The 13,879-nt window shown below is 43.7% G+C and overlaps 1 protein-coding gene across 3 annotated transcripts in view; it reads left to right on the top strand.

The window, feature by feature from the left end:
- The window catches only part of RASGRF2 (Ras protein specific guanine nucleotide releasing factor 2), a 277,046-nt gene that overhangs the window by 219,428 nt on the left and 43,739 nt on the right, over positions 1-13,879 (top strand). For all 3 annotated transcript variants that reach the window (XM_033179253.1, XM_033179254.1, XM_033179252.1), the window contains exon 18: positions 7,881-7,987. In XM_033179253.1, coding sequence (XP_033035144.1) covers positions 7,881-7,987 — 107 coding nt within the window. The remainder of the gene's footprint in view (positions 1-7,880; positions 7,988-13,879) is intronic.

The following is a 13,879-nucleotide window of genomic DNA, read 5'->3' as shown; positions in this document are numbered from 1 at the left end:
TTTGTTCATCGCCTTGTTAGCATCTTGCCAATAACACCCTTAAGAAACTGCCCCTTCACATTCTGGCCATGTGCTTTGAGTGGGAACTTACCACCCCTTAACCCTACCATTGTCAAATGATGAGTTCATAGAAGGCCTATGATGCAGTTTATGTCAACAAAATGCAAGGATTTGTTTGGGGGCCCTAGGCTAGAAACTTCCTGTATCTTCAGTGGAAGTTTCCAGAGAGAATGCCCTCTCATCCTCTGGATGCTGTGTGGTGAGATTATAAGAGTAGCAAGGCCTTACCCGTCTTTTCTGCTTGGCAGTGAGACAGAAATGACATCATGTGCTTCTGAATCAAATGAGATCTGAATCTAGAACTATCGCTGTCTCCAGATATGTGAAATAGCAATTCCCTTTTTACTCCAAGCCAGTTTGAGTTGGATTTTCTGTGCCTTGAAAACAAAAGATTGCCAACTGGTACTCCATTAAGATGGAAGCAGTTAGGCTGAGTGTGGTGGCTCACGCCTGTAATCCCAGCACTTTGGGAGGCCAAGGCAGGTGGATCACCTGAGGTCAGGAGTTCGCGACCAGCCTGGCCAACATGGTGAAACCCCGTCTCTACTAAAAATACAAAAAATTAGGCAGGTGTGATGGTGGGTGCCTGTAATCCAAGCTACTTGGGAGGCTAAGAAGGCAGAAAAATTACTTGAACCCAGGGGGCAGAAGTTGCAGTGAGCCAAGATCACGCCACTGCACTCCAACCTAGGTGACAGAGTGAGATTCTGTCTCAAAAAAATAAACAAATAAAGATGGAAGTAGGTTAGAAGCAGTTGAATATACCAACAGATTACTACACCAAATGTCCTGCCTTATCCAGACTAAAGCTGAGCTTCCATAATCATAACTATTATCCTAAATCATCTCTCCAGAAACAGTTTGTCAATTCATAGACTCAGTGAACACTGTTACCATGATGTATGTATGGAAAATCTGCTTGTCTGCATTGACCGGTTATTTTCAGTTTAGTAGATGTGTAACCTTGAACAAGTTACTTAATCTCATCATGTCTAATGTTCTAGATTGGTTCTATGGGCAATAGGGAGACATGAGAAGTACTTGAGCTGGAAGAGTAACAAAGGGGTATTTGGGAGGATTATTCTGGAAGAGATAGGCACCTTACTCATTTCCAGGGTTTTGAGTTTTGTAAATTTGCTGTCTTACTTGTTTGCAGGCCATCTCCTCCCGCTTTATAGAGCAAACTTCACGAGAGCAGGGAGCATCTCCCTTTGTTCACTCAGCACCTACACAGTATCTGGAATGTAGTAGGTGCTTTATAGATACTGATTGAATAATTGAATTGTGGACAGAAAGAGAATATAAGAACAGAGAGAATGAAGAAAGGAAGAATATCTCAGAGACAATAGCTGCAACCCGTATGTGCAGCACACAGCATGGCGGCGGGAGAATGGAAAAGAAGGGATAAATCTAACTAGTGCTACCAAAAGTTCACAGAATTTATTGACTAAACGAGAAAAGGAGGGACAAAGAAGAGTAAAGTGTCCCACTGGAGAGGTTGAAACCATGACTATCACATGAAGTCAATGGGAAAGTTAGATTGGGAAGCAGTTGGAAGGAAAGACGCATACACTTGGTTTTTAGATATGTTTCTTAGGAGAGGAGAATGTGTCGTTAATATGGACATGTCTAATAGGAAGTTTGAAATGAGGAGTTTGGAGTACTGTTGGAACTGGAGGTGTCAGGTTGGAAGGCATAGAAAAACCACGAGATAGGGCATGTCCCCAAGAGAGTGAGAACGGAATGGGGACAACCCTAGAAAAGAGGAACCAAGGAATCAGGCAGAGGCAGAGAGGCTGGAGGATCAGGGAGAGAATGAAGAGAGTGTTTGGTGACAGAGCAAAGCGGCACAGTGACAGGAGGAGAAGCATCTTCTGCTTTTTCCTCGCCATGTTTCATAGCAAAGCACAAACTTGGTTACCCAGGATTTCAGGGAAATCAATGCAGATTCTTTAAACATAGTGCTAGTAATCAGATTGTCTATATCAATCACTTTCAAACTTTTTTACTGCAGTCCACACTAAGAAAAGCTCTGGTCCACATAAGTGTCACGTAAGAAATGTGATGAGTTTGGGAAAAGACCACATTTTGAGGAAATCTCAAAATCCCATTAGATAAGTAAAGGTTTTGCCTTAAAATCCATGACAATATGAACTTATCTGTCTATTTAATAGTGGTGTCATGCTCTCACACTTGAAAATTTAGAAGAGAGATAGAATTAACAGGAAAGCATTTTCTTTCTCCAAATATCCGAATAGCATCTTCTCTTGTCCCTTTAAGTGTTGGTTTACTGACTTGCAAGAGAAACTTAAGGCTTACACTTTGGATCCTGGCACTAGGGTATAATTAAGAGCACTCTAGCTTTAGAAATGGGCAGGCCTGGGCTCAAATCCTGGTTCTCACACTTCTTAGTTCTGTGACCTTTGCCAAGTTTCTTAGCCTCTTTGGTTTTTGTTTCTTTGCTTGCAAATTGGGGTAACAACGTTTAACCTATGCAGTTGCTGTTATGTTGAAGAAGCCACATTACTTATGATACTATACTTAGCACTTGGCAGGCATGTGATGAATGGCAATTGTTAGTATTGTCCTTGGTTGTGAGGGTTAAGTTATAGACCACTTGTAAAGCTCCTAGCAAAGCACCTGGCACAAAGCGGCAATAAATCTTACAGCAACCAAAGAGTAGAAATCCGGTTGTAATCCAAGTGCACAGTAGTATACAAATCAGTTACATGATTTTATCTTGCCTACAGTTCTTTAGAAAAATATTTACTGGGGCTGGGCGCAGTGGCTCACACCTGTAATCCCAGCACTTTGGGAGGCTGAGGCAGGCAGATCACCTGAGGTTGGGAGTTCGAGACCAGCCTGACCAACTGATGAAACCCCATCTCTACTAAAACTACAAAAAAATTAGCTGGGCATGGTGGCACACGTCTGTAATTCCAGCTGCTCGGGAGGCTGAGGCGGGAGAATCACTTGAAACTGAGAGATGGAGGTTGCAATGAGCCAAGATTGTGCCACTGCACTCCAACCTGAGCAACTAGAGTGAAACTCTGTCTCAAAAAAAAAAAAAAAAAAAAAAAAGGAAAAAGAAAAATATCTACTGGGTAAAGCAAAGCACGTTGATAACATTGATGCTATTGGACAGATTGTGTCCCATTTGTATGAAATGAAAAATGATGCATCACTGAAATGGCATTCTTAATTCCTTATTTGTCCCAAATGCCCTTTGGGACAATTTAGAAATGCCCCAAACCAGATGTCATCTCTCCAAGAGACACGCCTGCAGCAGTTGGATAGATCATTTTTTGTAAAAGGGGGTGCTATATACTCATTGGCTGTGATTGTTTTAACTGTGCTGTCATGTGTGAAGCTGATCGTGTGTTCTTGCTATAACATAGACATTGAGGTCCATGCTAACATGCTTCCAATCAGACATGCCCATCTCACCACTTTTCAGTCTTTAAAGCTATGTGAACAATTTTCTACAACTTGCCGGAGTGTCTGCTGCAAACCACCATCTAAATGGAAAGCTACTTGGACAATATTTTTTAATTTAAATATGGACTACACTGCTAATTGGTAGCAGTAACCATGTGGAAGCCATTCTGTCCCAAAATCATAGATCCACCCCCAAGAAGTCCTCGTACCATTTTCTGGAAAAGAAAATCGCAAATATTTGGGGGGCTTTAGACATCTTTCACATGTGCAGCATAACCCAATTCTCCATAATCCAGGAGAATCTATTGTATTAATATCTCACATGTGGAATATATACTGTATGTTTAAATTAGAGCTATCTAATAGTTCTCATATCTGAAATTCTTGGTGGTGGTGATGGAGGGGTGGGATGGGGAGCATCAGGTTCCTGATCCCTGTGCCTACTGATCCTTGCTCCTGTGGACGGTTTGTACGTTTTGTAATTTTGGATTGTGAGCTCTTCTTCATGGCTTTCTCCATGGTGATCCAGTGCAGGCTGAGGTGTGTGTTCCTCGGCAGAGGTTTTGCACATGCTTTTGTTGGGGTCCTCAGGGTTATCACTGGCCTAGGCCACTTTTTATTTTACCTTCTCATTAGATGGGTACACCACACAATAGAGGTTCACCCTGAGCCTCTGGCCTGCAGGAGGTGGGCTGTGATGATCTGTTCTCGAGGAGAATGTTTCCACCCTCTCCCACAACCCAACCGAGGCAGAGGCAGACAAGTTTCTTAGTAGTCTCCTTTTGCAGGCAGGATAAATTTTTTCCCCGTTACATTCTTTTACAGAGGGGTGGTCCTTTGAGAGTTCCAGGTTGATATGGGAGTCTCAGTTCCCATCTCCCCATTCCCACTTAATGAAGGCCCTGGGGCTTTTTCTCCTGAGCCATGTGGATGTTACGATCCAAACACCATGCTACTGATAGCCTCCCCTCCCCTCAGGACAGCCAGCTCAGTTCAGAGACTTGGTTCTGCTTTTCAGATCCCTCTGTGTGTTTGACCATGGAAAATTCCTTACTTTCTTGAGAACTCAGCTATGCATTTAGAAGGATATTTGTTATATTTTACTCAGAATTTCTAAGTTTTTAATAACAAAAGAATTTTTTTCCAAGATACTTACTCTGCCAAGAACACATCATCACCATCTTCTGACAGAATTAAAATGTCCACTGGTGGGTGGAAGATGCCTGTCTACATTCGAAGAGGAGTAAGGAGAAGGGGCCTCTGGCCTTTAGAAACTGAGAGGTTTTTTTTTTCTCTTAACTCACTCATAAGCTCTGAGAAGTATTCTTTCAGTGATTCACTCAATTATCCTTACAGTCATATATCATTCAATAAAACTTAGTAAGTTCATAGGCTGGACACGGTGGCTCATGCCTGTAATCCCAGCACTTTGGGAGGCCAAGGCGGGCAGATCATGAGGTCAGGAGATCGAGACCATCCTGGCTAACACAGTGAAACCCTGTCTCTACTAAAAATACAAAAAATTAGCCGGGCATGGTGGCAGGCACCTGTAATCCCAGCTACTCGGGAGGCTGAGGCAGGAGAATGGCATGAACCTGGGAGGCGGAGCTTGGAGTGAGCCAAGATTGCGCCACTGCACTCTAGCCTAGGCAACAGACTCCATCTCAAATAAATAAATAAATAAATAAATAAATAAAACTTAGTAAGTTCGTACTTCATCTAGGCTTTCATTTTCTGCAAATATATATTGTATACGGCTTCTGCTATGTGCCAGACAGGTGCTCGTGCCCAGCAAGATCATACTAGATCCCTGTCTTCATGAATGACACAAATATTAATCAGATAATCACATCAATAAGTGTAAAATTTCAAATGTGCTAAGTACCGTAAAGTAGATGTGTGTGGTGCTGTGAGATATGTAATGGGGGCTTTGTCCAATTAAGGCTGGAAAGTGCTCATTTGGAGAAGTGAAATTGGAAACAAGAGTGGCTTTCACTAAGTGAAAAGAGGAGTGGTAATTGTTCCAGATATGTAGCAGTATGTGCAAAGACCCTGGGGTGAGGATGAATGACTGAAAAGAAGTGTGGTAAGATGGAAGAAGAATAGAAAACATGGTTTCAGAAAAGACTGAGAGGAGCTAGGCTAAACTACCAAAGACCTTGTAGTTTGTGTTAAGGAGTTTTGTATTTATCATAAGAGCCATCTAAACAGCTTTAAACACTGGAACAACACATCCTAATTTTCTTTCTAAGATCCTAGAGATCTTTCTGACTTCAGCAAGGAGAACAGATTTGAGGAGGCAAGAGTGAGAGTAGACCAGTTGGGAGGCTGTTACAGTAGACCAGAGGCTATTACCATAGACAGAGTTACTGGTAGCTCAGCCCCAGTTTTGGCTTTGTAGATGGGAAGACATGGGACAGATGTGAGATTTATATAGCAGATAAAATTATTAGGAAACAGCAGAAAGATAGGACAGGAATAATTCCAAAGTTTCAGGTTTACATAACTGAAGGGAGGGTGGTATTTCTTTACTGAGATAGGGAACACTGGAAGAAGACAAAGTTTGGTGTAAAGGCCATTTGGGTCTTTTTTTTTTTTTTTTTTTTTTGAACATATCAAGTTTGAAGTGTGTTTGAAACATATAACAGGAAAATAGAAAGAGACAATTGGATATTGCATATATGGATCTGGAACTCATAGAAGAGATCTGGAGATATAAATATATGACTAATTTGCTTGTAGGTAATCATTTAAGTGGTAGGCCTAGATGAGATTTCCTAGGGAGAGATTGTAGCCTGTCCCCTGAGCATGAAGGTTATTGATATGACCTTAAATGGGAGCTGTTTGTTGCTGAGATGGGATAAGAAGCTTGGAGTAGGATGTAGAGAGAATAGGAAGTGAGGAAATGGAATCAGTGAGTATAGACAACTCTGTTTTTTTGTTTGTTTGTTTGTTTGTTTGAGACAGAATCTCGCTCTGTCGCCCAGGCTGGAGTGCAGTGGCGCGATTTCGGCTCACTGCAAGCTCCGCCTCCCGGGTTCACACCATTCTCCTGCCTCAGCCTCCTGAGTAGCTGCGACTACAGGTGCCCACCACCATGCCTGGCTAATTTTTTGTATTTTTAATAGAGATGGGGTTTCACTGTGTTAGCCAGAATGGTCTCGATCTCCTGACCTCGTGATCCGCCCACCTCAGCCTCCCAAAGTACTGGGATTACAGACGTGAGCCACCGCGCCCAGCCTAGACAACTCTTTCAAAAAGTTTGCCACTGAAGTTATACAAGGCTTTAATTGATGTTTAAAGGAAATGTGATTTCATTGTGATTGGAAGGCAGAATGTTTTAAAACAGAGTGTCAGTGGAAAAATATTAAAATGGTTTCTTGATAATGAAAAGGTAGCCAAGATAGAGACATTAGCCAGCACAGAGAAGACTCAAAGACAGTGAACCAAGATTGAGTTGTAATCATAGCTAACATTTATTGCAGTCTCACTGCTGTGCAAGTGCCATTTTAGATGTTTAACATGTATTAAAAGTCTTAATCCCACAACAGCTCTGTGAGGTAGGTACGCTTATTATCTCATGAGGAACATGGGAAGCTGGTCACCAGAGAGGCGACGTAACTTGCCAGGGTGGGAGAACCGTGATTTGAGAGCAGGCAGTCTGGTTGTGGAATCCATGGGGTTTTTGTAAATTTCCTTCTTAATTGACAAATAATAATTGTAGATATTATATTCTTATGGGGTACGATGTGATGCTTTCATATAGGTTTATGTTGTGGAATGATCAAACCAAACTAACAGACATATCACCTGGCAAATTTACTATTTGTGTGTGTGTGTGGTGAAAACATTTAAAATCTACTCTTGTAGTATTTTTTAAATACACATTCTTAGCAGTGATGCTGTACTGCTTCTCAGTACAGGGATACACAGTAAAGTATTTGAATCATCCATGAGCCAAGATATGGCCTAATCCATCTACAGATACTGGAAATGTTATCAGTTGTGCAGTTACTTTGAGGCAAAAGTATAAATTAATGCTGACTCAAATACTTGGTTAAAATTCCTTCTTGGCTTTGTATTACAGAGCAAGACAGGCATAAATGGAGGTGTCAGGAGAGCAGCTTTAGGCTTTAATCAGTGGCCTTCAATAAATACGTGCTCATTACTTATTTAATTGCACCTGTAACTGCATGAGGGCCTCGCTGCCGAGAGTGTAATAGGTGAGCGGAGTTCACAACAGTCTGAAGCCACGTGCACCTCTCTGCCAAGAAGTGTCGTCTGTGGGTTTCGTTAACCAATGTCCTAAAATATATGACCTTTTCCAGGTCCCAGGGGAGTGGCTTTAACTGCAACACGTGTGTGTTTCTTTTCCTCCTAAGGCTTTAACAACACCGAGAGAACATGTGATAAAGAGTTTATCATACGGAGAACGGCTACCAACCGAGTACTGAACGTCCTCCGTCACTGGGTCTCAAAGCACGCACAGGTATGTCAGTGCCCCCATTAATTACTTACAAGGATTTTTAAAAAATCATCTTTTTAAGCCGTGACACATGTAAAACACCTCCCGATTCTCTGGAGTTCAGTGTGAAACCTTGACACTGGAACTTAGGAAGGGAAGAAATAGGCTAGGCATGCAGATCAAAGCAGACACACGTGGCTTGCCAACATCCACTGTTTCAGATCTGCAAATGACATGACACAGTGACACGGGGCTCTCCTGTCCCCACATCTTCTGAGGAAACAGCACTCGCCCATGGGCACCTGAGCCACAGCAAGGCCACTGTACTGTGCCCCCTACCCTGGGAGCACCTTTCGCAGGGTCTTCTCTGTAAGTGGAGTGCTTGAGAGGCTGCCAGCTGCAGTGGTATCCTCGCCCCCCCACCCAACTAGATGCAAACCTCACGGTGCCCCCTGGAAGTAAATAACACTCTGGGGTCTGGTCAGGGAGTGCTTTCCGGGCCTGATTCTGGAGATATTTTGCCTCACGCCCTTTGATGTTTTGGTTCCCAATGCTGTTTTTAAATTGTGTTACACTGACAGGCACCCACTTGTTATCTGTTTATGTGTTCTCAGTGCACGTTTGTGGAATTTATTCCCCTTTCACAAGACAAGTCAGGTGCCACTTTGCCCCCCTGATGTGATGCATGCATAATGCTTTTCTTACCCACTGCCACATAGCTGGCAGGCCCTCCTGGACACCCACCTGCCTGGCACCCTGCAAGGAGCGTTTGAGAGAGAGAATGGGCCCTGCCTCACAGCAGAACATGTGCAGCGTATATTAAAAGAAATAGAATCAAATTTGTCAGTCTGCTAATGAGAATCATGTGTTATAAATGGCACTCCCAGGGGGAGGTATTCCCAGGTCTTTATTATTAGGTTGGTGCCAAAGTAATTGCAGTTTTTGCCACTATATTCACAGAGGCCATCACGTGTCTGCTGCATGGTCCTCAGTAATGACAGTCTGTTCAATAGGGTCATCATGAGGGCAGGCTCCTGAAACCTCCGTGGTAAGAGAATTTACTAATTAGGAAAAGTGGCATTTAAGCCCATAAAAAATCTTAAATATTAATTAAAATAAAGTAATAAACATAGCATACTAAATAATGTAAACATTCCATCTTACACATCTTAAATTAAAAAAAATTTAATCCTATATGATTCAAATTCCAAGAACCATCCTTAGCACATGAGAAATGTCTAGTCTCTTTTCCCCGTAGTCCCAGTGAGCTGCTGGTAAATCCATTTTGCCACAGTGCAGATAAGACAGCATAATGAGTTTTAGTATTTACAATGTTTCCACTGTATCATGGTCCATCTTATTCTTCTCTGACTTTTTTTCTCAAGCATCTTGACATTTAATTCCTGGGGCCCACAGTGGCTTCTAAGATGCAACGTAGCTTCGATCAACAAGGCTGAGCTGGTTCTCGCCCCTGGCCTCAGCTCCCCTTCTCTCCTTCCAAATCTTCTCCCCAGAGCCCTCCAGCCTTGCTTCCTATCCACCTTACTTCCCTGTTCTCAATCCCCAGTGCCCTCTTTTCCTCATTATCTCAGACAGGAATCCCTCCCAATCCACATAAAATTTTTACAGTAGCTACAAAAGTACCACAAAGCAAATGACAGTATGCTGGGAGTTTTTTATTTTTTGGTAAAGAAAATTCATAGATGGGGAGAGATTAGTGTACAGAAGCCCTCATTTACAATAGTTTTACAGTAAGCTTTGCTACCTGATTTGGCAGCTGAATTGTTTATACAGTTCAGATGCTTTGCGACCTGAGTGACTGCAGCTGTGCTTATACATAAGCAAGCTTGTCCATCTCCAATTCCAGTTAGAGGGATCCCAGCTCCTCAGACTCTCCCTCCAGCAGGGGCATAGGTGAGTGACGTAAGTAGCTCAGGGATCCAGTCTTCTCTTCTGACCTCACCACTGGGTAAAATACACACCCTGGCTATTTCGTTCACTGATGTGCCCAAGGAAGTTCTTGCCACAGGGTCTTTCCTTACCTGCCCTGCATGCGCGAGTGGGCCTCACAGCTCTGTGGCGGGTTATCAATGCCCTGGTGTAACCTCGTCATGTGCATCTCCTGTCACCTTCCTCATCCTCTCTGTGTAAGTACACAACCATATGCAGGACATTTCTGTGAAATTTCCACTTATTGAGAATTGTTTTAGGGCTTTTTTTTTTTTCTTTTTTGCTGGCTTGAGTGTCCAGATTCCCTTTCTTCCTTTTACTGACTCACTTATGGCTGCCTGGTAATCATCTGGCCTCCACATTGGACGGTTTGCGCAAGTCAAGGCAGGCTGTTGGTGATGGATTGGTGAATGGTTCAAATAGAGCTGCTCTCAGCTCACGGTCTCGGGGCCTCAATGTGTGCGTACTGCCTCCTCTCACCAACTGTGGGCCTAGCCTGGGCCATTTCATTCAAAAGATGTGAAGGTGGCCCTGGCTTCGTGGAGCCTAAGCAAGCTGACTGGTATGGTGCTTTAAGAGTAACAGCCCATCTTGGTATCTTTATCCAAGTTTATCTTAAGGTCTTTACTCTCCCAAGGCAGCATCTAGCTATAGATGGGACTGCTGGTCCGAAACCCTGGGCCATAATCCAACTGTCAACCAACCCTCACCCTTATTGTCTTTGGTTTTCACCTCACAAAGTGAAGGGCTTGGATAAGATGATTTGTAATTATCTGATTCACTTTGTACTAGTTGAGTCCATTTAAGGAAGAGTATAGCATTATTGTGGCAACCTGATTATTTTGAATCAGTAGCTTTTAAAAAATGAGTAGGAAGTTGTACTCATCTCAAAACTACAGCTAAGCATGGTAACAATTACATTTTTTCTCACATGGCTACCCAGAGAGGCCACTTCGATTTCTAGACACAGAAAAGCTGTAGATCTACATCAACCAAGCTGTAGATTCACCCACAAATCATCTAGAGAATCAAGGCTACCACAGAGTATTAGACATCATGTATTTATTTCTCATTTCTCATTTCTCATCAAAGATAACTAATATTGGCAGATACTACCCTGACCTTTATTCAGGAGAAGTAAAGGTTGCAGAAGTGTGGGGGTAGGGGTTGGTTCTCCAGAGAAATAAGAATGCCCCAGGATGTCACCTCCTAACTCTACCCCGTGTGGTGCTAGGATAGCATTTCTTCTCCTGGAGGCTTCTAGTTTTTTCTTTAGTTAGTATTTGGGGAGGCTAGGATGTTCCATTTTTAGGGGTTTTTTAAAATCTTCATATGTGAATACCTTCTGGCCTATTGCTCCTCATTTTGTTACACCTTCTCACTCATTTGTTGCCTTTTAAGCTGAAAGTGAAGCCACAGGCCCAAGTTCGGTTTCTCCCATGTGCCTTGTCTATCGATCAGCAGCCCAGAGTCAGGGGACCAGTGTTGTTACTCCAGCTCTGCCACTGTAGCCCCTGTGGGGCCCCAAGCTGGTCTCTCCACCTCTTCGGATGTTAGTTTCCTCTTCTGAAAATGAGAACAACCATCCCCGCTTTACCTCTCCCAAGGATGTGATGAAGTTAAAGGTGATGTTGAATTAAGCCTAAAGCATGATATTGATATGTGTGATGAAATCCCTTTCAGCTGTGGACAGGAGAGATGCACATTTCACCACCCTACAACCAGCCTGTAAGCTCCTTGCTTGTCTCATTCATCCTTGTGTCTCCTTTCACATAGTAATGCAATGCTGAACACATGGCAGGTGCCCAGTAAATACTTGTCAAATTGAGCTTATAGTTCAATGTTTCCATTGTTCATTCTCTCCTGGAGGTCATTTTCTAGCCTTTAAAGTTTCCAAAGTCAGCCCAGACAGAGACTATAACCACTAATGGGTCAGAAATCAGGGCTGTGTGTTTAGGCAGTCTAAGTAAAGGAAGTGTTTTCATTAGAGGTCTACATGCGTCTTGAGCATCTCCTGCTGGGAGACCTTACATATCATTTACACAATTCCCAGGTCCCTGCAGGTGTCAGATCTGTAGTACTATTAACCAAATGCTCCCGTGATTGCTTTTGTCCTCTGTGCACAGACAGATGGCTGGAGGCTGACTATAAACATTTCAGATCTCTGCACAAGCCTCTGTAGAAGGCCTTTCATGTATGATCTATGGCGATTTTGGTTTTCCTCAATCATCGTATTGACCAACCAATTCTGAAGAGATGCTCTGTCCATTTATTGGAGGAATTTCACAGACCATGAGCGATGCTGGTAAAAGAGCCGCAGCTGTGTCTGCAGGTTACCACTAGCTCCATCAGGCTCTGGGTCCTATCTGAATGACAAGTGGCCGAGAATGAAACAGTCATGTATTTTCTTAATTGTAGGCTTAGGGGAATGTTTTTAAAACATGAGATCAGACAAAAATGACCTACCTACATAAAAATCTCCTCCCCAAAGGAGTTTCCAGAGGAACACTGCTACTCCTTTTTCTGTTTTCTCACCTCCTTGATTCATTCACTAATAAGAATTGGGCACCAGAATGTTCCAGACATTGGGATAGGTGTGGGGGTGAACAAGATCCATGCAGTCTCTGACCTCAAGGGGCTTCCAGCCGTTGGGAAAAGCCACTGGGAAAATGCTCACTAACAGTCAGTGGACTGAACGTAATTACGTGTGTGGCCGGCTGTTAAATTGAATTCTTCAGATTGTTTCTGACATTCAGGCAGAGGACCAAAGGCACAGGGGCAGGTACAATAGGTAGCAGCAACAGCCTGCATGGCCTTAATGGAGTGGCTAGGCCACCTAAGCAAAACCAGCTAAGAGCTCGTGAAATCAATCCTGCTAGCAGTTGTGATCACCCACCTGTGGGAAGTTGAGGCAGGGGAGGTGAAGGAGAGGGCAATTTCCAGAGACAGCCATCTGTGTAAGTTCCCTACCACCATGGGGAAGGCGGGGAGATGCCTCCTTTTCACTTCCAGCCACATGAGAAACGTTTCAAGGAAACCACCCAGCTAGCCTCCCCTGTTAAGGTGAAAGGTGCTCGCTGGGCAAAGTGAAGAGTGGTGGATGCTAGGAGTGAGCTGCATTCATATGTGTTTCAGTGAACCAGGTGGGTCCATGGGGAGTATGGCCCCCAATCTGGATGGCCCTGGATCCTGCCCAAGAGGATGTCCTGGAGGGGTGATGCGTAGACAGACGCTGGGTGAAGCAGACCACTGGCAGCCCAGGGCCTGGGGGAGTTGAAAGTGACTCAGGAAGACAGACATTGCCAGGGTCAGGGGAGCTGGCCCTAAGTCTCTCACAGAGAGGTCTCCAAAGTCTCACCAAGGCCCACACAGGAAAAGCTGGCCACTGGCCACTGGCCACTGCCCGCCTGCCACATCTAGAGAGAGAGCCAGGACTGGGCTCCCCCTGCACTATCACACTAAATTAGTGTTTTCCCCTGGTGAGCTGCAGGACCGGAAGCAATAGCCCGCTAGTGGAGAGGTGGTGGGGACGTCCGAAAGGGTCTCCTATGCAGGCCACTAGGCTGGAAGCAGCCCACGCCAAGGCTGGAGGGAGGCTGGACTGAGGTTTTGAAGAATATACTGGACTGGACATTTTGACTGTTGAAATGACACCATTCTTGTAACTAAAAAGTACTGAAAGACTTTGGTGCCTGCTCAGAACTTCATGCCAGGTGGGGAAGGATAGACTATCAACTGGTTTACTGGGACTGGCAAGAAGCGGTAATGCTGTTTGATGATTCCATTATTACTTATGATACAGGGAGTCTAGGGTCCCTTGGGAGAGCAATTTCACAAAATCTATCAAAATAGCTGTTATATTTCTAACTTGCTCCAGTTCTCTTACATTCATTTTATGGTGAACAAAGAGACACATATTTAGCTAATAATGAATAACTTGAGTTTACATTTCAGTTGACGTGCTTT

This window comes from Trachypithecus francoisi, unplaced genomic scaffold (assembly GCF_009764315.1).
Source record: "Trachypithecus francoisi isolate TF-2019V2 unplaced genomic scaffold, Tfra_2.0 Lachesis_group2, whole genome shotgun sequence".
Lineage (NCBI taxonomy): Eukaryota > Metazoa > Chordata > Mammalia > Primates > Cercopithecidae > Trachypithecus > Trachypithecus francoisi.
Note: the sequence above shows the minus strand (reverse complement) of the source record. Positions and strands in the feature narration are given on the sequence as shown.